Below are 25,182 nucleotides of genomic sequence, written 5' to 3'. Positions count from 1 at the left end.
AAATTCTTGCTTGATTTTCTAAAGAGGAAGTGAAGATGGAAAGAGGAGCAGAGAGAAAAACATGGTGGTGAGAGGGAGGAGGAAGGAGGGAGGTCAGGTGATGAGGCAGAGCAGTGAGGAGACGAGATGACACACAGATCGGACCGAGACACAAATTTCTTTCATCACACACACACGGTCCCAGCAGACCACACTCTCTCAGTAATTATTTTAAGGTGACTTGGCAAAAACACTAACGAGGGTGCCAGCAGCCATCTTGTCTGCTCATACTTCACATGTCAGCCTTCAACTTTCCCTTTCAATAAAAGTCTTTGAACCAGACCTGTGTGAATCAAGATAAAACTAACCATTTCACAGCATGTGCAGCTTGTTACGTTCATTAATCATGTATTTTGCATTTGAAATTAGAAGCAATGACAGTGTAACTTGTAGTCAATGCTGCCTCTTATAATGTCCACCTTTAGATTTAAATGTGACGTTTCCCTTTGCCTCGTCCCAAAGACACGCACAAATGAATAGTCAAATTATAAGCAATGAAAGCATCATTACTTATTTTCTTTTTTCTGGTATGACCAGCAGCTCAGGCTCCAATCAGACCAAATCTGGCACTGCAGCGTAAACAGGTTTTTGCATTTCAGTGGAGGTAGTGTGTTTTGGCTGCAGCGGTGTGAGCTGTGGGGATGCCAAAAAAAAAAAAACCCTGCAGGGAGAAGATTCTACTTTTTGAGAAACGCAACCTGACATCTTACTGCGGTGACGATTGCACTGGTCAAACCCTCCACAGACAGCCTGAAATGTCACTGAAACTTATCCAGGTGGATTCATAGACTAGCTTCTATGTGTCTGGCTCACAGTTTATAATGACACCACGAAGGTCTCTGATGGTTTGAGAGAGAGCAAACACAGACAGTAAATGAGAGTGAGGGAGTGGTGGTATCAAGGGAGCTAATGAATCAGAGAAAATGCTATTTACTGATTGCTAATAGCTGTTATGTTCGGCACATATACACACAACCCAGCAATATTACTACTTATTCTACTGACATGCTACATTTTAGCATTTGGCTGCAGTTCAGCAAAAGTAACTGAAAAAATTTTTAAAAATATAAATATATATAATGCAGACAGATGCTGATCATGCCAAGCTGAGCCAAAGGTACGTCTAAACATATGTTTAGATTGAGACTGAAAAAATAAAGAAATCCCTTACAACTGATTCCAGCCAATGGTTCCAATAGTCCAACACTTGGGTCCAGACTGAAATATCTACACTACTATTGGATGGATTTCATATTTCAAATCAACATATTCATGTTCCCCTCAGGATGAATTGTAATGATGACCCTCTCATTTTTTCACCTACTGCCACCATCAGGTCAAAAGTGATAGAATACATTTGAAAAGACTCTTGAGAGTTAAATGTCGGGGTTTGTCTCACCTTCCCTCCAGGACACACCAGCCACAGTAAGGGTCGTGGGCCAGCAGACAGGAGTGGCAGTCTGGGTGCTGCTGGCATTCAGCCACTGGCCTCTTCTGCACCTGGAAGCAGAAAGCAACACATCCATGTTCAATCATGCAAGCCATACACACTAAGCTGCCAGAAATGTGATTAAACAGAATAGGTGGCCCACATGCTCCAGTGGAACAATGCAAAATGATAATGTGGCCATTAGAATAATCCTGAGAGAACTGGGGCAGAAACAAGGCGGTGATTTCTTCTTGTGCTTAATACTAAAACAGTAAGGATGGGTCTAAAAAGAAGAGCATGAAATGAGGCTACAACAATGCAATTACTGTATGTTGTGTGTGTGTGTGTGTCTGTGTGTGTCTGTGTGTGTGTGTGTGTGTGTGTGTGTGTGTGTGTGTGTGTGTGTGTGTGTGTGTATATATACCATGTTATGCGTCATGATGAAGAGGTGTTCCTCTTTCTGGTCCAGGATCAGGTCTGAACTGATAGCTGCGTTCTGCTGAACAGAGATGACAGAGTACTCCTCCACCTCGCCGTTTGGACCCAGGAACACCTGACGAACACATACACATACATGAGTGTTATGGTTATGTAAGAATGCCTTAATTTGGAATGAGAGCATAAAAATGGACTGGGTCATTATTTTTCCTTTTTGCAATTTTCATAACACCGTAATGGCACATTTTAAAGGATGTAACCACAAGGGCTAGAAGAAGAATGTAATCTGAACCTATTATATGACAGAAACAGAAAGCTCTGGGAGAAGAGAGTAAGTGGACCTTGAGGTGAGATTGTTTTGTCAAACTACTATTTTGAAGGTGAAGGATGAACTTTGATGCTTAAAGATACCTCCCGTGTTTTTCATAAAACTGCATCACTCCTTCAGACCTAACAAACACATGGAATTCCCTGCATCATTAAACATTTAGAACTTCTTTTAAACCCGCATTGTTTACATATTAGTTTACTTGCTGCCAGTTTTCTTCTTAACTGAATTGTGTTACCGCATGAATTCAGCGGGAGAGTAGCATGCAACATTGTTAGGAATGTTTTTTGCATCACCTTGTGTGTGTGTGCTCATCAACTAAACACAGGGACTCACTCACAACAGGTCGATCCATAGCTTTAGTAGCATTTAAAAACTCTGGAGGGGAGCTTTAACTTCAAGCCAACATGCGTGAAATCATATCAGCGACTGAGCACACGTCAGCAGATTTATCTTCGAAAACATGCAAGGAAGTCATTTCATGAATAGGATAGATACAATCTCAATTTTACATATATAGGCCCGAACTACTATAACACCAAACACAAAGGGCTGCTGCTCGGTCCATGGAGTCAAGAGCTCCTCACATTTAGCTTTGTACTCTTAAACATCGTCTGATTGACTGTGAACAGTTTTTAAAGAAAGGATCAGAATTGATGCAGCATAACCAGAGATAGTATTTTTTCTTCTTCCTCTTCACAACATGGCGACTTCTTTAACTAGAATGTGACATTCAGAGATCTGTGGGTGTTTATGCTAACAGCAGCTAATGTGAAGCTAGGCTTTGAACTTTCATTTTCAAACATGTAGTCTTAGGAGCTTCTAACAAACTTTATATTCTGTCAATAGAGCCCCATAAATCTGACACACTAGACCGTTAAGGAACAACACTGATGACATCAAGTTTAGGAATTGTAGCCTCAGGCTGCCTTAAGCTTTGACAGCATGAAGAGACAAAAATCCAGATATTTGGTGCCAACAGACGGCTGTGCTTTGACGTACAACCACAAAACAAAAACCTGGAAATGAAGAGGTGGAAGAAATATGTCCATATTAGAACAAAGGCAGGTTTGACAGAGTGGAAAGACAAAACCAGATTGAGAGTCAACTGACCAAACAACATTAGGAAGCCTCTGGGAGCACTCAGACATTGTGCTGGCTGTGAAAAGTCCAGAGCTGCTGTGAGGTAAGTGAATGTGAAAGGACAGCCTGAACAACTGCTCCACATCAGCCTTCAGATGTTATTTACAGAGGTCTGAACATCAGCTTCATTCCATCTAATGCCATTAGCGAGATATTCCACTGTGAGGTGAACTCTGCTGGAACAAAGACGCCAATCCTGCTAACGAGAAAAGCCAGCACAGGTCAGAGGGAAGTGTGAATACCCCAATCTGGCCTGTGGTGTACCGGGATGTATCCCTGATGCCAGGCTAATCCCATTCTCCAGGTATGTGCAGGATTTCAGGTCAGCAATGCAGCCTGACGCTCTTTGATCACACAGGCCCTCAAAGACAGACTGTCCAGGCTTTGATACGTGTCCATGCAGACTGCAGACTGAGGAAACACAAGTGACAAAATGACATTCCTTTCTCTATCAAGGAGAAGAGCAGAAGGGATACACACCACGGCTTTCTTCTGCTCACAAGTAAGATGACTATTTCATGTTTGTTTTTTTTTTTGAGGGAAGGAAAAATGTGTCAAATAACACAAAATACGTCCAACAGAATCCAACACAAACACAGATGTCAAAGGAGGAGTGTGAGCTGTCAGAGAGAAAGTTTTACTGGAAGCTGCAGAACAGACTTTGCATGCTTGCTGCACAAACCCCTCTTTCTTCACCATTACGCACTGAGCTGACCTCAACAAAACAAACATTTAGAGACAGAATCCTAACTGGTCACTATCAGCCTCTCCATGCAACAGTTTAGAAGACTGCTGATGTTTCAGCAATTACATTTCCCCTAAAATCATACTGGCTCCTGTGTCCTGAACACCAGCTTAACTTCATTTAGCTCTCCTGTTATTCCCAGTAGCTGCAATTAGCCAATCAGTGCACACCATGTTTATCTACCAGGGGCCTGGGAGGGGGTCAACATGTTGCACTCAAAACATAAGATCAGATTTTCTTATCTAAAAATACAAACAAAAAAAACAAGGAAACTTAAGGAGATCTGATACATAACTCAGACACAACATGTTTGTACTGAAAGATACTGAACCACACAGAGCAAATTTAGAAGGTAAATATTGATGTCCATCATTCAGTAACAGATTCATGGTCATAGGAATAGTTTCAAAGTTTGTAGCAGAAACAACTAAGTATCATTAAAAAAGTTCTAATTCAGCTCTGATGGCTCCAGCTCTGACGGAGCACTTGTTTATCTGTTCATCATGCTGTGTTATGTGGATGTGATTGAAAAAGGACTGATCAATGATGATTGAAAACTTTCATCTGATGACACACTGAAGAACATTCTAGTCAGGGGAAAGCTCTTTCCTGGTTCAGGACAATTCCCTGTGTCTGACCTTATCATGTGTCATCAGTGTTGGACCTCACTAATTATTAAGACGCATAATGCTTTTGTGGCTGAAATCTCTGCTCATGGTGGAAACCAGAAGAGTGAGGGCTGTTACAGCAGCACACTCATGGAATCATACGTTAGACTCATAATCATAGACTCTGCCACCCGTTCACTCAGGACAATCCAGGCTTTTTTGGTCTGTTGTTCCCCTTTGGTGAAACGTCCTACCAGTTCCTACCAGATCAGGGGCATCCCTCTATACCTTCAAAAACCTCCTGAAGACCTCCAGCTCTTCAGAGAGGACCTCCTCTCCAACACTACCAACAACTGGACATGAGAAATCTACCCCACTCTACAACTGGACCTTGAGTCTATGTGAGCGGTACTTACTGCTGCACTAACAGCTCCTTGTCACACTGTACACTGATTGTTTCCTTTTTGTAAGTCACTTTAGATAAAAGTGTCTTAAAAAGCTACCACTTAAGCTGAATAACTAAATGGAATAGAATCATTCATGTTTGTAATGTTTGAGTGTCCACATCATTTATCTTCTATTTCATGTAATGTCAGCAATGCTTTGGAAGGTCATTACACGAGGCACATAAAGACAAACAATAAGAACACAAGTTTACTTGTCACAGGAAATACTGGACACGCAGACAGACAGGAAGCTCTGTGATTTATTGTGAGAACAAGACATGACGGATAAACTCTCAGCTGCTGTACTCAGCTGGGAAACAAACAGCAGAGTGTCTGAAGTGACTGAACAACAACAAACACGGAGCACAGTTCAGACAGGAGGTAAATCGATGATTCTGGTTTGTTTCATCTGTAGACACTGTGAGACAGATTCATCCACACAACCACACAGCAGAGAAAAATGAATGAGCAAGTAGTGTAAGCACAAACTCTTCCTCTTCTGATAAACAACTATCTTAAATGTCAACAATATCCCAATATATACACTGCCTCTTATGCACTTCATACAGGGCACGTCGTACACGTAAATGCAAAAAAAAACAGGATTTTTTTCTGATCCTGCTGCACAGGAAAAAAAGGATCAGTCATCAGTCTGGAGTGAGTGAGTGCGTGGGGTTATTTGTGTCTGAAGTTGGTTCACTTTGTTCTCTTTGCAGATGATCAGATAATCCTCTTTAGCACACAGCACATTCGATGAACAGTTAGGGGTTTTATCAAAGTTGAAATTTGAATGTTCATTGTTGGTGGCTGCAGTCAGGAGGACGCAGACTGACAATGTGTCCATTAATGACGGTGACATTGACGCTGACACTGTCTGCTGTTGTGACCGATATCTCTACATTATTGTGAATGAGCGTCTCTGTTAGGATGTGCACGTGTCTGCCAGTCAGCAATGACAGTGCACAACGCGAGCATGGAGCTCCGTTATCTGGTTGCTGTGATGTGCTGTTCAGGGTTTAGCCGTCTCCGTATGACGTAACTGTGTAAAAATATGTTAATGGTCCTCATTGTGTTACTTCTGCTTGTGCAGGGGGCCTCCACCACAGGCCACCATTGAGGAAAAAAACTGACACAAAGAGCCAATTGTGTGGAGACGAGCTCACGATCTGTAAACTCCTCATATCAAGGGGGCTCCCCCACAATCACTGACCTTATACATTAGCCCAGTGTTTCATGTTATCGATAATTCAAATAAATATAGACAATAAACACACTATTTTTGTGATCATTAAGACCAACACAGTTCCCAATTGCTCACATGCTCCGCTGACAAGTTCTGTTCAATTACATACGCCTGTTATCCTGTGCTTTTCTTTGATTTTCTATCCACAACAGAACATTCCTTGTGTCTTCTGTACCATGCTTCACCCTAACCTCCATCTGAACCTGCAGAGAGAACCTGTCCTACATGACCCCACCGTGACTCCACTGTGGCCCCTGTGTTCAAATGCAGCACCTTGAAAATCAAACTCACAGCCTGATGAGGAAAACACCACTACAGAGGAGATTCACATGGGCCGGCTATCGAGCTGAAGGCTCACAGGCTGGTCTCCATGACTCAAAGTTACAAACTTTCCTATTGATGGTGGCAGCAGGGAACCCCCCTTTAAAGCAGACTGAGCTTCTGTGATACAAGCAGAAGTTATAATTTACTACTTCTTGTCTTCCATCCTGGCCACTCAAGTCCACTCATGCTGCTATAATTGGGGTCAGACCAAATATTACAAACTTCTTACAGTATTATTCATTATAATTAACAAGTAAGTCAAACAGTACACAGCGCCCCATTGCCTTTCACTTCTCTTTAACAGGCCATGGTAAGAGTTCTAAAGCAAAACACTGTTATGTAATGTCAATTTATATGCAACAAAACTCTGCAGTTTTCCGTTGCTTTTATCAAAGAGTATTGAGCTATTGACACTTGGGAGAGGGATCCCTCCTCTGTGGCTCTTCCTGAGGTTTCTTCCACCTTTTTTCACTCAAACCGAGGGTCTAAGGACAGAGGGTGTCACTCCCTGTACAGATTGTAAAGCCCTTTTGACTTTTGGCTATACAAATCAAATTTTATTTGATTTGATTTGACCAAGTTAGCTAACCATTGACAAAGATAGTTAGCTAATTATCGAGGATTTTGCTAACTTTAGCTAGCTAACATAAGTAGCCTTCATGTAGCCCATATACTGTGTGTCATTTTTTCATCTTCAAGACGTGGTTGTCTTTCCAACATAGACAAGCTAGCACAGAGCATATCTAAGTAAGAAAAAGGAGGAAGTTGACTGAGGTCCTTGAGCCTTGCTCAATGTGATAGAGCAAAAAGGGAGTTAGGAAGGCTCGACTGATTGGAAGCATTAAAGACATGACCTAAAGTCAGTTTTTGCAGGACACAACAGTGTGAAAACCTGGCAGGAGGTACTACTATTCTCTATTACTACAAGTAGGTAAGGTTGTCTGTAATGAACAGAAAGAATAACATTCAGATGTACACCTATAAAAGTACTAAAAACAAAGCCATGCTACATTAAATATAAACCTTGTTTTAAAATCTTTTTACGCCACCAGAGGCACTGGTTTAACAGACAGACTGCTGTGCTTGGTGATCTATGTTCTCATCATTTACAGGATGAGTGGAGTCAGTACAATGGGACAATCTATCAAAATCTTAGTGGATTTTTTTTAACAAAATGGTAACAGTATTCGAGAATTCATCTCAGGAGCAGATTATGAGTTCAGCCTGCCTCTACACACTGAGACTATTTTTGACCTCTGCAGGTTGGCAGGAGAATAGAGAGGGGTTGGTGTCTAGAGGTGAACACAGAAAAGATGAACTAGATGTCTGCTGGGTTGACCATCGTGTCTGTGCAGGGACACATATCGCAATTATATGACAGGTACCAAACATGTTACCCAAATAGGATCTGAACTCAAAATAATGACACAAGTTGTCAAGTATGCCAGTTGATTACCTCATGTTTCCAGCAAAAACAGCACAACCCCTGCATAATATCACAGTTAGTACATAAACAGTGCACCTTGTTAATGATTTTGATGTGTGCGTGTTGAAACACCCCAGAGTGCAAGCTAACAATCTGTCTGTGCATGCCTTAAAAGCTGTGACATCGTGTTACCTTGTGCAGGTTCCCCTTGGAGTCTCCCAGGAAGGCGATGGTATGTCCCGCCCTCACGCTGACAGCCACAGCAGTGAGACGGGCAGACGGGCTGTCCAGTATGGTCTCTGCTTCGACGGCTATCCTGCTGGCCATTGGACTGGGGGTGTGGTCAGAGCCGCAGGGGTATGCGTCCAGGGTGTTCTAATAGTGTGGACACAGGAGAGAGACAATGAGTGTGTGAAAAACACAAAAGACCTGATTTTAAAAGAAACACACATCATAAAGTACACTGCTGTTCTGAGCAAAAAGCCTTTCAAGTGAGCTGTTATCCATTTCTCAGCAAGTAAGCCAGTTACCAAAAATAAAGCAGCAGTGTTCCGACTGTGGTGAGTAAAAATCCCAGCAGGATTTATTGTGGAGGGGTTGGGGTTTGGGAACAAACTATCACTGGATTCCAGATACTTGTACACTCGCTGCTTTAAAGCTTACAGACAATTTGTTTTTTCTTCCATGGTTTGGCAGAGGGGAGTCTTTGCTCTGGCGGCACGGTTGTTGTTTTTTGTTCCGGGCAATTTATTTTTTTCGACAAGGACGTTTGAAGGCAGGGTCATCAGTTCATAACTGGTAATCTTAACAATAGGAAGTAGAGGCAATGAACCTGAGAGCTCTGCCTGTTGGAAGGGTACTTGTTTTGATGGATTGCATGTAGTTGGCTGGTGTGTTGTTATGAATGGGCTCCTTATTTGGCCTGCTTTTATAAAGACTACTGAACTCTCATCACACAATAATACTACAGTACCACCTAAGGTTTTCTGGTTTCACTGCCGCACAACTGTAGACTTGGTTTTAATAACATAGCCAAACAGTGTCTAAGCAGCTATATATAGGCTCAGTGAGTATTGATTAAGTTAACCATGGGAAGTGAAGCACAGTTTAGACTGTTTGGGCCACATCATGAGAACCCGGCCATCAGCTGAAAACAAGCAGGAGTCACTGCATGCTAAGAATAGCCCCAAACTACATTATGACTACTGAAATAGTTATGAAGTTATGACGTCCAGTTTAGGAACATTGCCTGAAAGCTTAAAGGCTGGCGTGTCACTGACTGCCCTGGCTGAGGGTGGCCGGTGATTACGCTGTAATGACACAATGCAGACTCCAATCATCTGGACACTTAGCCATAAACACTGACACACTAACATTAACAAGAAAAGACTGCTGAAGGCGCAAACTAATGCTTGGTAGCAGTCCTGAATCCTGACAGGGATAACAAAGCATGTTCCTTATAGCTTGAGCTTGCGTGAGAGTCCGTCCCTGGTGCAGATGGACGGTCCTGGCTGGGATGAACAGAGATGAAGCTGCTGTGGTGTTTGTGTACAGGGATCCAATTGAGATTTGACATCTTAATGACACATTCAATCTTTTTATCACTCGTCACTGTTCCCACAGAGCCGTGCAGTTTGCTGTATCATTTAATGCCTTATCTCTGCCTGGTGTTTCTTTATCCATCCTTGTTAAACATTACTCTCTACCCCACCTCACTAAGTACGGCTAATGCCACCGATTGATCCCTCCCTGACCAGCAATTTTATTAAATTACACAGCCCGCACTATCCTCTACCCAAGAGCTAATCTGTCGTATGCAGCTGCACAGGTTGAGGGGTCAGCACTGCTCTATGTCCTCGTCACAGGAGATGTGGTAATTGAGGAGGATGTCAAACTAGCCCACAACGTGCACACGCATGAACACACCACCAAAAGGAAGGATTTGCAGAGTTGGTGTTATCAGAGCGCCAACCTAATTCAAACCCTCCTCCTCAGCATCACATCTGTCTATTACAAAAATGTCACATTTCATTTTATCCAGTCTGGTACAAAGGTCACTCTGCTGGAATATGACACCCGTGGACAGCTTCAGATGCACGGCACCAGCTTTGGTAGCTTGTCACAGGACAGCGAGTTCTTCTGTAAACAGAACAATGAAAACAAGAAGAATGCCAAGTGTACTGGGTTATTTAGTGACTAGATCACAGTGTTCCTCTCTGCTTTATTTCAATTTTTATACTCCAATTTTAAAACACAGGCAGAAGAATAAAATATAATGCCACTTTAGGGCTGACTAACTACTAACACTTTTCCACACCAGTACCAATGCTTTGACTTAACGCTGCTTCAACTCTGATACCAATTTTAGAAACTTCATGTTAACAAAGGGCAATACACCGATGTAGTGTCTAGTCTGTCAACTCTGACGAAGAAGAAGGGAATGACTGTGGGTGATGTCTGTGGTTTGTAATAAAGAGCAGCTAGCCTAGGTCTGATTATCCACTGTCAACTTCAGTTGCGTTCCGATACAGGCATGCTTATTGGCTCACAGATTTACTTCCTAGGTATCAATATTTGGTACCAAAAGGCATTTTTCAATACATGTTAGCATTGAATCCCTACATCACATGTCATTCTTATACAATACAAGGCCATTCTTATTCTTATAGTCATTCTTAGCATATGTGCTGCGTTTCAGTAACACCCCGTCACACAAACATACAATTACACACACTGATACATGGAGTGGAGCGCCGTAACTGCTATCTTGTTCAGTCTGTTGACCCCTCTGTGGTTTACTGGAGAAAGTGATGAGTGCCTTTCTCAAGCCAGTGTCACTGGTAGTAAGGCAAAGCATGGAAATGTGTGATGTCATTTCATCGGGATCACATGATGGCTATTAGGGAAGTCATTTTGTATTGTAAATTCAAACTGCTATTCATGTATGATATTCGATTGTGCCTTTACTATAGCATATGGTGATCACACAATGCAACTATGACAAGTGACCACACAAAAAAATTAATTCAGTCTGTTGAACTCACCTCTGGCAGGTTGGCGCAGTTGGATTTGACTTCATACTCAATGTAGGCTGCCTCCACTCCTGCCTCTTTACCCGTCTGTGTGTAGCACAGGTCTCTGGTGGAGTTAATCCTGCGGTCCACATCCTCGAGGTTAAACATGCAGAGGGCTGAGTCCTCACTGGGCCGAGTGGATGAAGCCAAATAAGTGGAGAAGACACCAAGAAGAGTTTCTGAGCCATGACCCACCCCACCATTCTTGGTGAGCCCAAGCTGGACAGCTTGCAACAGGTTGTACATTTTCCCTGCCCTGGAGCATGTTAAGGGTACTTCCACATAGGAGTAATAGGCCTGGTCATCCAAACAAACCCGAGAGATGTAGGTGCGGTACTCGCGTGACTGTGACTTTAAGTCTCTCCTGTAGAAGAGGAAGTATACGTGTTGACGGTGTGCAAATGATGCTACGAAATGATGGTCGTATTCTGACAGGCGGCCGGCCACAGCCAACTTGGCAGTCTCTTCGTAAGAAAAGACGGGTTCATGGGCGAGGTTTCGTGTGGAGATAGGTGGGTGGCTGCTGGTGTAACCCCGCCCCACAAACAGAACTGGCTGCCTGTCAGGCTGAGAGCGAACCACGAGTCCCACGGTGCTAACATTGGGATGGTTCGCTGCTACATATTGAGTATCCACTGGCCTCTCTGTAGAGAAAAGTACCACATTTACAGAATCCAGACTACGCTTCTGGCAAATCCCTTGGTTGATGCTCCCGCAGGTAATTAGCTCCATGGAATAAGGGTCAACTAGCAGAAGTTTGTTGTGGTTGTGTGTCTCCTTAGCCTGAGGGCAGTTGCTCACAGTTACAGGAGGTAAGCACTCCCGGCTGTCTTTAACAGGTCCAGTGTTATCCTGGAGTTCAGGCTGGAGGAATCGATCCAACTGGAACAGGTGATCTCGGGCCCCGACATAGACCCGACTGACACTAGGGTCAGGATGCAGGGCCAGGTGCTCAAACAGAGTGTCATTCCGGATGAAGGTGGGATAAAGACTGGAGGGAGGGGAGTGTGATCCTTGGACAACACCACTAAGTAATGAGGTGAAGGGCCAGCCAATGGCTAGCAGTAGGAGAGACAGAAGTGTCTGGACTGCTGACACTGAAAGACGACGCACCATCCCCGGAGGCATGGCAGCAGAGCTGGGGGACAGAAGACAGGGCAGGTTGTTACAAAGCATGTGTATATTCACTGAAACAGTGGACAAACTTTTTTATGTCACAAACCACCAGACAGATACAAGCCACGGATCCCTGTATGATCCTATATTTAGTTACAGAAAGTCTTATGGATACATTTCTTTATTGTTCTGTATGGATTACTGGCTGTATTGGATATAGTGAATATTAAAACTGTTCTTCATTGTGCGTATGCAGACCTTTGAGGACAGTCAAAAACAACTGAAGGACTTTTGAATTAAAGGACTACAGATCATCAGTATGTGAGGCCTTCTTACCTACTTGATCTGCATGTGCTGTGTATATATAACGGTTGCAACAAGCTAGCTAATGCTGGGGGATGCTTCTGCTGGATCCATTGTGTCAATATCTCAATATGCAATCATAGAGTCATGAACTCTTGTCGTGACTTGGCTGAGAGACATGGTAGACTACATGCTGGACTCAAACCAGTCACAACTTGCAGTCTTTCATGACCTGTGCCAGTGTTTAGAGTTATGCATAAAAAAGTGCCCTATGCTCTTATGTCTCTTTTGTCTTATCAATAACATTCAACACCATATTGGACAAATAGTCATATTGCAATACTGCATATAGTAATATTGCGAAATAAAAAAACTGACACAATAGTGTGTTTGTCAGGACATTATGAAGCATTCCAGATGCTGTGTTGGTTGTCTTCCAACATGACACACTACAGGACATGAAACAAGCGTTGTCACACTCAACGCCAGGTGATATCCGACTGATAACGTCTAGTGTAATCCCGCCATTGAATAAAACACAAGCTTAAGAGGAAGTAGGACAGATAAACATCCTAAACTTTGACATATAAAACCCAAACAATGGATCTACCTAGAGCCCAAACTAACACGTCAGTGAGTTCCTAACAGTGTTGCTATTAAAAAAAACATCTATGGTGCGAAAATGGTTAGGAGCCACACTTTGGAATCCTCTCAAGAATCTGTGGAGGACAGCTCGGCGAACAACTGTCCAAGAGGAACTGGAGTTCCTATGGTGCACTGGACTAAGCTAACTGATCCCACATCCACTTCTGTTGCACTGAGCAGTATCACTTGACGCACAAGTCTTTCTTTCTGGCAGATTAGTCATGTAAGAACAACAAATAAAACTACTGATAGATACGATAAGATATTTTTAGAATCTATGACTATACCGAAAAGCATTTAACAGTTTTAACAACCTCAGGAGGACTCCTTCAGAATAATAGACGAGCTGAGACATCGACCCCTCACCATTTGTTTCCAGTGGTGTTTTACAGAGGCATGTCACCTCCCAACCTCCCAGCAGCTCGGGTTTAAAAACACATTCTTCTGGACACAACCTGCAACACAAAAGAAAGGACGCATGAGAAAAAAATAATTCATCAGTGGCAGTGAATTCAGAGATGTCTAAACAACATTACTGTGGTTCAACCACAGTGTGTTTTCTCCAAACACAAACTCTTGACGTTCACACACCTTTTTTTTTGGCAACGGTACGCTCCATTAAAAATCGTGGAAAGCTCATACGCATTGAAATTCCTGTCAGACCTATGTCTGACTGGCTACATCCGTTTTTGCGAGTAAAAAAGCCCTCAGCAGAGGCCAAGTCAAGTACTGTCAGTCCAAGAAGGCTTTCAGTGCCACACACACACACACACACAGTCTCACTATACAATCCTCCCTCATTGCTAGGATACAAGGTACAAAACCCTTTGGTTTCAGAGTCCTGCCAGAAAAACAAGTCGCTGTGAGGTAAAAGAAGATGGCATGAGAACCTCGCGAGGGGCCTTAAGAGTTCCCTTGTTTGGGCACCTGAATCTGTTTCACTTTTACTTGGTGAAATACTGCAATGTCTCCTCGAGTTATGACTGCTAAATTACACTCAGTTCTCACTTTCATTCCAAATACAGTATATTCTCCTCTTTCCCACTCATAATCTCCTTGTTCTTTCTATCCACCTCTCCTCCTCCTGCATCGCCTCCCAACACTCCACCACTGCTACAGAAGTAGGATTATCTCTTGCGAGTTCAGGCAGATCTCCAGTGGGCTTATCCAAAGAGGAGGTTAGGGTAAAAAGAGGGAGACAGACTGAAAAAGACACTATTCACCTCAGTGAACAGACCAATCCACACACACACACACACACACACACACACACACACACACACACACACACACACACACACACACACACACACACACACACACACACACACACCTCTTTCCCCGCCACACTAGGAGCATTAGAAAGCTTGCTTTGTTGGTGGCAATCTCTTGTGTGTGGGAATGAGGGTAAAGGCCTGGCAACAGGCCAAAGACGGAAAAAAAACATTTACTACAACACAATGATTATGATCACTGTTATCCATTTGCAAACAAATGTGAATGAAATAAAAGTCCTGATCAGGCAGTTCCTTGCAAATGTTTGTTATTCCGCTCGATTGCATGCTCATGTAGAACTACCTCCAGTTCCAATACAAGCAGAGGCACAGAGGTCAGGCGGACTGATAGATGCCTCTGTGACTCACCCTAAAATCATCAAACCTAAATTAAAAGACAGACTTTGTCCTCTGACCCCTGGGGATGGGGGAGAGCTACTTTTCAATACTTGGTGAAAAAACTGCAACTCTGTGTCTCAGGAGCCTGAACCCTGTAGTCAGCATGTCACGACTTCCTGGTAAAGGCGCTTTAGAGCCCAGTGCAGATAATCCTGAAGGCACTGGTCCAGAGCCTAACGGAGCAGAGACAGGAATGACTGGCATGTTACCTCGTAGAAGCATAGCTTTAACAAATACAGTGATTCTCCTGTTTCCTTCTCTAGCCAACAGTTTCTGCAAGCTGGATGTATATCACTCCCATCGTGGCTAATGGTGTTGAATAAAAGCACAGGGTTGTCTAAATTTGCAGGCTGTCACTCCAATCATCTAAAAGTAACAGGTCGTTTGGATCATCATCTATCTTAATTTGTTATTTGCTGAAAGCTGCAAATCAAGAAGCCAAAAACTACAGTAAACTGGGCTGCCATCATTCTGAGGCCAACCTCATTTGGAAGTGGTTTCCCTTTCCTGCAGTTAATAATCCAATCAGGCCGAACTTCATTCAGAGGTTGAGACACATGAGAACCAGAAAATGGACTTCTGATTCAATTCTCTCACGTTAAAAAAAAAAAAAAAAAAATCGCCTCGAGTGGAAGTGTTTTTTGGTCACTTCAGCAAGCCAAAGGTATCAGTTCGATGTGAAGAGAGAGGAGGAAATGTTTGCCCATAATTACTTTATCTGTTCCTTTACTTTTAGGTAATGGACTCCATCCTGGTCCACTGCACTGTCTGCAGAAACATAACTCAGGTCATGACGATATGGAGTATTTATTCCAACAAAACACACAGGACAGTTTGACAAATAGGACTAAAAAGCCTGGTAAATTAGTCATGACACATTTACACTTCAAAGTAGTGCAGGCCAACCTACTGTGTACCACAAATTCACTTTATTATGCTATGCTTAGCAGTCAACACAATATTTATCTGTTTTGACGTGCAGTTGGCTTGGACTGTGTCGTTTCCCTTAAACTGCCAAACAGTCCTCTACCTGGCATTGTTATCACCAGGAATATGTGTCCCGAGGCTGTGTTCACAAACCAGCACTGCCTTTAGTCATTTGTAATTGTAGGGGTAGAATTACCCACCGTGACAACACATTGTGTGGAATTTAACCTCGCGATTGCTGCAGTACAATGACCATGACAACTTGTCCTTCCACTTAGCATCATAATCCGCTGTGCAGCATTCTGGCATCTGATAAGCTTTCAAACTGACTCAGTCCAGTGGTTCCCAACCTGAAGCTCCCGACCTCCAGTAGTCACCAAGGATTCATAGGGGGTCACAAGGCCTTGATTTAAAATATATACTCAATATACACAGAATTCTCGCCAGCGCTTTATATGGTTGCGGCCCGCTACGCTAAAATTTTAGACCGCAACGGCAATTTCGTCACCATCGTCAAAAGTTTTTTTTTTTCCTGCGGACTTCAGCAGTTTTCAAGGTGTCAAAATCAGCTGACGTTTGCTTGGTGCTGTCTTCCTACAATGGTGTAGCCGACGTTTGATGAACCTACACATGCGTACTCTGCGCTGTTGATTTTAGGTTGCTAGGAGACAGATGCCTGGAAATCAGTTCCCCGAGAGAGAGAGAGAGAGAGGGAAAAAAACGACAACTGAACTCCCGCTCGATTCCCAGTGATAGCTTTCTTTTGAGCTGGACTTCGAGCTGGACTTCGGTGAATGTCATAATTATAACAATGAATGACGGACCCCCTCGCAAAAAAAGAGACATTCGTTCTTTCTTCATGGTCAGAAATGTAAGTGCACCAGTTATAACAGTAGGTTATGCTCCCGAAATAACATGATGCTCACGCATTTCTTAATTTCTTAATAGAATAAAACGTGTATTATCTCTATTGTTTGTGTCTGAGTTTACATATCTTTTGACAACACCCTTTGCAGGTAACACACTGCCAAGATCCAAAGATGTAACAATTTTCCACTAAGTATATACAACATAAAAAATGCAATTTATTCCCTCCAGGTACCTCAAATATGGCCCATTTTGGGCACAATTTTTCAAAATTTTCGCATCAAGGAAGGGGGGTCGGGACCCCCCTTCCGCACCATCCCCCCGCTCGGTCGCTACACTCCCTCGCCTTACCCCATTACTCTAAAATAAAATCCTGGTGAGAACCCTGATACATATTAATTAAGAAAACTAGATGAAATTGTTATTTAAGTTTATATGATTTAAACTTTAAAAGGTGATTCACTGTCTGCTAAACAGCCTCGTCCTGCATCAAAAACATGTTAAAACATATGTTTAAACAAGCAAAGAGCATTAAGCAGAGACCCCCCTCCCTGGTGTTGGGCAGACACTGTGTGTAGTGAAGTGCCGAGTAGTGCTGAATCATGTGGACTATCAAAAGGTGCGTATGTTCATTAACTATGTCCCTCTCCTTGCCTTGACAGAGTTCAGCTGGTAGCCACACATCCTGTCAGTCATTCAAATGACTCATTGTTTCATGTGGAAGAAGGCAGGGCCATGCCAGACTGATGGATCATGGGAGGATGATTACAAAGGAGAGGTTTAGTTTAAAATGCATCTCTTCACTTGTACTAAAGTGGACAGAGGCCAGGTAGTTGTGGGGACAGTATCAGACGGACAGGACCAGCAGGGTAGAGCACCTAACCTCAGTCTAACAACTGGACTGAACTGCAGCCAAAAGACTACAACACAACGAAGCATTCCTGAGAGGCACATTCAATTGAGCCATCATCCGCTTCATTGAGTCCAGCCTTTCATTCGCTTTCAATTCAACTAGCCTACATTCTGGAGGAGACACAAGGACAGCAGCAGGGGGGGTGAAGTGAAAAAGCTGGCAGAGAGACATTAGGAGACAGAAACAGGGTTACAGGAAGACAATGGTGAAAGGGGGAGACAGAGGTGAGACAGAGAAGAGGGGACACGACGAGGGAAATCGCCACAAACAAGTGCTCACAAGCCTCACTGCTCACTGAGAACTGATGGAATGTGACTAATGATAATAAGCCAGAGAGAGAAAGAGAGAGACAGAGAGGAGAGAGAGAGAGACAGACAGACAGACAGACAGACAGACAGACAGACAGTCAGAGAGAGATAGAGAGAGAGAGAGAGACACACAGACAGACAGACAGACAGAGAGAGATAGAGAGAGAGAGAAAGAGAGACAGAGAGAGAAAGAGAGAGAGAAGAGGAGAGAGAAGGAGAGAGAGACAGAGAGAGACAGACAATCAGAGAGAGAGAGAGAGAGACACAGACAGACAGACAGACAGACAGAGAGAGAGAGAGAGAGAGAGAGAGAGAGAGAGAGAGAGAGAGAGAGAGAGAGAAAGACAGACAGACAGACAGACAGACAGAGAGCTGTGGCCATTAATTATAGGGCCTACCCATAATGCCCCATTCAACACCCACTCACTGGCAGAACAAGGGGGAGGGGAAATAAAGCAAGTTTCTAATTAGTGACATGATTGTGAGCATAAACACACAAACGTGCACACACACACACGCCTATAATGAGAAGTCCTCCTCTGTACACTTTGAACAAATAAACACACTCCAAAATGCTCATGTGTGCGTGCACACACACACACACACACACACACACACACACACAGCAAGGCCTTGAGTGAATGCAGCCATCTGCAATCAGTCATTGCCTTTACATCAACAAACAGTGTTTACAAAGGATGCTTTAGTGGCTGTGAGAGCCCGCGGTGTTCAATTACACAAACACTGGCCTTCAACATCCTCCTGCTTCTCCACACACAACACAACTGTTGCTGCTGGGATATACGAGCTGTGCAAACCATCAGGACTACTTTGTAACACCTTGTAACAATTCAGAAGTTGCTAAAGAAACAAACAGTGTACAGCTAATTCATTGTTAGCTAACACAACAAACACAACTGTCTGTACTTTGATTATGATGATATGAGTTTCATGTCAATTCAAGCCTTGGAAACTCTCCCATTGTCCGTCACCAAACGATATCAACAGGACTTTTACTTCCGGCATGACGAGAGAACAGTGAACCCTCAGGATACCCACAAAGACAGTCAGTTCATGTTACCGTGTTTCATTCAGGCTGCGTTCAGACTGCAGACAGATCACTTTTGTTTCAAATCAGATCTTTAAGACAGACTGTCTGCACTGCTATTTGCAAGTAATCAGATCATGTGTGTGTCCAGGCCCTTTCTGCACAGGTAGTTGTGGTAACCATGGTGATATCAGAAACTGTATGCTGGTGACGTGGCATTTTAACATGGAAGCATGAGAAATGAGGATCCATTGTCTCGTCCTCCAAAAAAACGGCACTGTGAAATCACAGGGCAGAACTCCAATCTGTGTTGTCTTCACTGCTCAGCTAGCAGCAGCATGACTCTGACTTGACTCAATGTGTGGTGAATTGTGACTGATGCAAAAGACACTTTGAAATCTGAGACACAGCTGTATATATAAATATCGATATCCAAATGGAATCACATTTAAAACCACCAAACGTGGCTCTGATCCAGAGTGCAAACATTTATGTCAATCAATCCGGATAAACCAAAAAAACTGTGCTGCCTTAAACTCCATGAAACTTTATCAGGCTCTTGTGCTTATTAAGTAATCTTTGTCTTCTGATTAGTAACATATAGAAACACTTGGTGGAGCACACATTTTAATGTGCAGCTGTCTGCTGCAGCTTCTTCCACCCTGCAGGTAGCTCTTTATAGTAACTATTAATAACAGACTCAGTCATAACACCAGACCAAAGCGTATCACTCAGCTAGCTGCGTGCTGCCAACATCGCTCCCGGAGAAGTTCTTGCTGCACAAACAGCATGCACAGCTGTTTATCATAAAGTGTGAGATTTCCACTTCTTATATGGCGTGAGAATCAAACAGGATCACTGCCACATCGTGTGTAAATCTGTCTGACCATATCTAGCTCAGAGTTTTACACAAAGTGTTTTATAGGAAATATCGTCCATCTCTAATAATTAAATACTGACTCAAAGTTTCACGATTTTAATAAGCATGTGCGGAAGTAGCAGTGGTTACTGTACTGTGTCTGTGTCCACTGGAGCTGGAGATGGACAGCCCAGCTGGCTGCCTGACAAGAAGTTATTTATAGAGAAACCCCTCAACAATTGCCGCCCATCTAAAAGAACACTCGTCCTCCTCGGCTGATGAAAGAAAGAGAAAGAGAGAAAGAGAGAGAGAGAGAGAGAGAGAGAGACAGAGACAGAGACAGAGACAGAGACAGAGACAGAGACAGAGAGGGAGGATGAAGAGGAGGAGGAGGAGGGGAATCATCACTCTGTGCTCTCTTCTGGAAAATGTCCTTCCAGAAATGAAGACATAAAAGTCCCTCAGTGTCTCTGATCAGGCCCTTTTAAGGAATGAATCCCTCAATGACATGACATGTTTCAGTGGTCAGAGGAGAGCCACTTGCTGCAGAGGAGCTGGGTGGGTAAAGGAAGTTCCCATGGCTGTTAAACTTTTATGGCCCTGAAGAAATCGCCGTGGGTGACAGAGGTTGAGCCTGGATATAAGACAGGACGGATATCCGGGTCTTAGGGATCACCTCTACGTTTGGGTGGAACTTAGAATTGCTTTGACCAAACGTGTGCATGCGTTTCCTTTTCCCTCATCATGAATCAGTGCTGCTGTTCACTGGGCTGAGGTCAGATGTGCCATCAGACACAAAGAGGCTCTGGCGTCATTTGACTGACTGCTTTTTTTTGGCATAATCAAAGACACTTCACAAGTGTAAGGCTCACTGACTGTACACAAAGAGTAGAGACTGCAGACAGCAGCTAAGCTCTAAATCTTTTGTTACATTGAGATCTACCTCCTGTCTGTCACCACATCATTCAAGTCAATAGATTAACCAAAACTTGATGTTTCTAGCAGCTGGAAACCATCAAATAATAACATTTCACTATTACACACAATCCCATTTAGAGCTCAAATGATTGCCTCCCTTTCACTGGCAGCAGTGTCAAAATATTCAATTTAATCATGCTGCATGACTCCAATGAGGCTACAGTAGTCCAAGTCATGTCAGCATGACAAGGGGGCCTGTACATGGTGGAATTAGATGTTAAGGGGCATAAATGAGAGCAAGTAGCGGGTCATCAGGGCTATCATAAACAGTCACAGCTGCCAGACAGGAAGCTATTAAAGTCTGTGGAGTTTATCTGGATCGTAACTCACATGCAGACAGGTGCGGCTGGCAGCACACACATCATAAAGTATCTATAGTGGAGCAAGCAATAACTTGTGAATGCACTCGAGCGGAGAAGCAATAATGCTTCAGGGTAGGTTATAACTCACGTGCTTCACAATCTGATATTATTTGTCCTCGAGGCAAAGTGTTGGTGTCTTCTTCTTATTCCACACAAGAGCCGACCAACACCAAACCAGACTGATGAGGCAGGTTTAGACAACTCGGCACAGAGCACGACTGTGTGTATAACCTTAACACATCCAGTTAACTTGCTTCCAGAATACGATCCAGTTAGGCCTGTGATAATTCTGAAACATACTTGTTTTTGGCACAGAGTTTCAGACTGACTGGAGCTGAGCTCCTGTTGAGTTAGAAATACTATAAAGTCACTGCCGGGCTATTTTGCTTTGCTATTTCAGGCTGTAACTGTAACTATTCCTGTGATGGTACATAACTTTACTTGTACTGGGTTTAGAAAGATAACAGTGAACCAGAGGTATGTTGACTGAGAAAGACTCCTATTAAGCATCAGTTATGAAAGTGCACAACTTTCTGCGGCTGAGACACTTTAAGCTTTAAGAAATAATGCTAACGTTCATTTTGCTGACTCTGAGGGAATTTGGCTGACGTGCAGCGAAACCAGCAGCTCTTCTGGATTTCTTCAGTTTTTAATCAGTGATGTGTTCTCCTTATATTCACAACAGTCAGCTGTATGAGTATACAAAACATTGTGTCTCAGGGTGTGAAAACTAAATGAAAGTCACTTTAAAAGCATTTATTTAAAAAGACAGTTTCTGTCCAGATGATTTCAAAAAGAAGAACACAGCTAATGTGTGTGTCCACCGTCCTGTTCAATGATGGACATGCCGGTCATAGTTGCAGGTGTATCGTACACGTGTGTGGTGTAACCTCTGCACCACAGCGGGTTAGGCAAAGTATAGAGTGGTGTGTATGTGTGTCAAATCCAAGTGTATAATTCTATTGTTCTGGAGTCACTGTGGATGGCAGCTGTCCAATGGGACACTCACATTTACAAGAATAGAAGGGTGGAGACACACACTGTCACACAGGTTATCATTACCAACTTAACACAGCGACACACTCTTGGACACTGTATTTATTTAACTGCTTAGGGTCTGAGAGGGGCAGAGTTAAAAGTGACGAGCATCAGTCCCACAGACGGGAGGAGACACTTGACCAGGCGAGAGGGTTAGTAGACGGCCATAAACGCCAGAATGGGCTCTGAGGAGAAGCAGATCAAGTGATAGAGTTGACAAGAAACATCAAAGAAAATCGAGCGGGGGACACATCATACTGACATGTGACGCCAATAAAGTGAACTATGAAAATAGACTTTCAGCCACCTCCAGCAGGAGGCACTGAGCTGAAGCTCAGGAGTCAGAATTAGTGAATCTGCAGTGAATAGCTCTGCTGTTTCACCAGGAGCTCCTGTGGGCAGGGCGGCAGACATCCTGAGGCAAATTAGCCAAACACAACCTTTGACATTGGACTGCTGTGTCCCGATGGCTCTGGTCCTGCCCATAGCACATCCATGGCCGGCTGTGGACACAAGTGTGTGGCTACAAGCTGTGTGTTTTGAGTGGCCACTGAGGACCAGTTGGCTGGTACATGGTGCAGTCAGCTCTGCAGCTCTTTGTTTTCTTCACTTTTTGTTGGTGGACGAAATGCTGCCATCACCACCAGACAACCAACACTGACCACAGGAAACAGCACATTGTGATGCACACCACAACAACATCTGGAACGTCTGGATGAAACTGTGTTGAACAAAAAAGTTCAACACAGTTTCATCCATCTTCCAGGAGTTATTCGATAGAATACTGACATTCTAAATTCTATGGTATTAATTCGAGTCACATATCATATAAATCAATACATGACAGACCTCCCAAGAAAAAAACTTGACGAGAGGCCAGGAAGCAAACACTTGGACAGATATGAGAAATGATCATTTGGACTTTAAGGCTCTTCGATGCAAACAGAAGCTACAGTGTGTGTTTGTGCTCCACTGAACTGTGAGATCAGCTGTAATCATGGCCGTATAAACCGGACAAAGTCACTGTCCAGCACTAACTCTCTGGGAAGGCTAGAGTCAATGTGTGTGTGTGTGTGTGTGTGTGTGTGTGTGTGTGTGTGTGTGTGTGTGCACATGCTTGTGTTTTCATGAGGCAATGTCTTCACAGGAAAATTATAGCTTGTGTTCTGACATGCTGATTATGGCGAGGAGAACTATGCACACATTATCAGAAAGAACGCAGAAACTCCTCTGACGGAGAGGAAAAGTACACGGATAGGAGCTATTTTTTCCTGTCCGCTCATTTCCATCAAGTTACACAGCTCGGTAACAGTAATGGTCTATAGGCAGCTGGGAAGGGAGCCACTGCTGCCTCGACATACAGTCACAGAAGAAATGCAGCACTTCAGGGTGAACGCATGAATGACAGCGTGGTGAGCCAGACTGAGGAAGTACAACGTTTCTGACACACAAGCTGCTGAGACGTTATGATTAATGGGTGAAAAGCTCTGAGCACAACAAACATTTCACTAAATGATTTAGTCCCTGACGGACTTTTCTATTCATATCACTTGCCACTGTATTTCTCAACGGCCACACATAAATAAATAATAATCAGTAAAAATGTTTTTTTTCAAAGGATTGTTTAAGATGTAGAGAACATATCATTTAAAGATATAAATTAAAAGCTATTTTTTGAAAAGATTTATTGAAAATATTTGAATGCACACATCTGAAATAAAGCCTATGGACTGCTACAGGTGGGCAGTGTGTTTTTCCTCTGCTGACAGGAAATCTGCAGCATCTAAAAATGTCATGCCGTTGCTGGGTTTTTCCTCTAACCACAGTACTGATGCTACAAACTTCTAAGTTTACTACAGGGTCAGACGGTGAAGAATGTTTTGGTGAATCTGGAGTTGAAACTGAAGAGAATCTTGCTGCACGAGGCCGTCTGTCTCTCTGATCTCTCCTCAACAGTTCTGTCTGTCTTTTTGTGAGCCTAAACAGTCTCGACGTGCACACTTTCCGACAGTCTTCCCTCGAAGGCACTCATGGTGTCACTCGGTTGCGTATGACACTGATTTGAGAAACACTTTGTCTGGTTTTCAGCATGCTCATGTTGATCGCCTGAAGGCCTCACTATGCTTCAAACAGACTGCTAACAAATCCACAGACAGTCAGTGAAGACACACATTTTCTGAGGATGGTTATCTCAGATATTTACATGTATTCATTATTAACTGTGTTTTGGAGAGATCTGTTTAATACGGTCAAGCTTATGAATTGTCTAATCATCCAGTCATGGTATTGGTCATGTTGGCACACCAACCGATGAGGTAAACCTAAAGCAGTCTAATACAATGCCTCTTAATATCCATGAGGTCAGACTAAATTATAGAAACAAACAGCAGCACACACCACATCCTGCAAAATGAACAAAACAGACTCAGTTTGAGCTACATGTACTGAATACACTGAATAAAATAAAGTGTATGTTAGAAACATGCGAAGAACACATGAGAAGAAATCTTTTTCTCCAGCACTAATCCAGCTGTGCCCACCAAGCTTCTTTAATCCCTGAGTCTGATTCCAGAGAGCAGACTTCTTGTTGACTTTCAGGAAATCAGGCTACTGCAGAGAGCCAATAGTAACGGGATTACTGAGGTGTATGTCAGAGGACTAACTATGACGTTGTTCTAACATCTCAGCAGCTCAAGTGATAAGTTACATAAGACTTTACCAGATATCGATGAAAATAGATCCAACTTCTAACTTCTGATTTAAAACCCTAAACTCAAGGCCTGATATTACATTGAGCAGCCAACAGACCCTCCAGCCAGCCCTGGATCACCTCCACCTGCGTTTCTCCACGCCTCACCAGATAAAGTGCTGGTTCAGGGCTTGTAATTCAGCTGGTCTAACC

General features: G+C 43.2%; 1 protein-coding gene across 1 annotated transcript in view; it reads right to left on the bottom strand.

The window, feature by feature from the left end:
• plxnb1b (plexin b1b) overlaps positions 1-25,182 on the bottom strand; it is a 97,223-nt gene that overhangs the window by 23,159 nt on the left and 48,882 nt on the right. The window contains exons 4-8 of the mRNA XM_010745052.3: positions 13,674-13,762; positions 11,214-12,381; positions 8,362-8,544; positions 1,893-2,021; positions 1,439-1,539 (exon numbers count right to left, since the gene is read on the bottom strand). Of these exons, the coding sequence (XP_010743354.1) occupies positions 1,439-1,539; positions 1,893-2,021; positions 8,362-8,544; positions 11,214-12,371 (1,571 nt within the window). The 5' untranslated portion in view covers positions 12,372-12,381; positions 13,674-13,762. The remainder of the gene's footprint in view (positions 1-1,438; positions 1,540-1,892; positions 2,022-8,361; positions 8,545-11,213; positions 12,382-13,673; positions 13,763-25,182) is intronic.

Source organism: Larimichthys crocea, unplaced genomic scaffold (genome assembly GCF_000972845.2).
Source record: "Larimichthys crocea isolate SSNF unplaced genomic scaffold, L_crocea_2.0 scaffold269, whole genome shotgun sequence".
Lineage (NCBI taxonomy): Eukaryota > Metazoa > Chordata > Actinopteri > Sciaenidae > Larimichthys > Larimichthys crocea.
The sequence above is the reverse complement of the archived record's forward strand: the minus strand, read 5'-3'. Positions and strand labels throughout refer to the sequence as shown.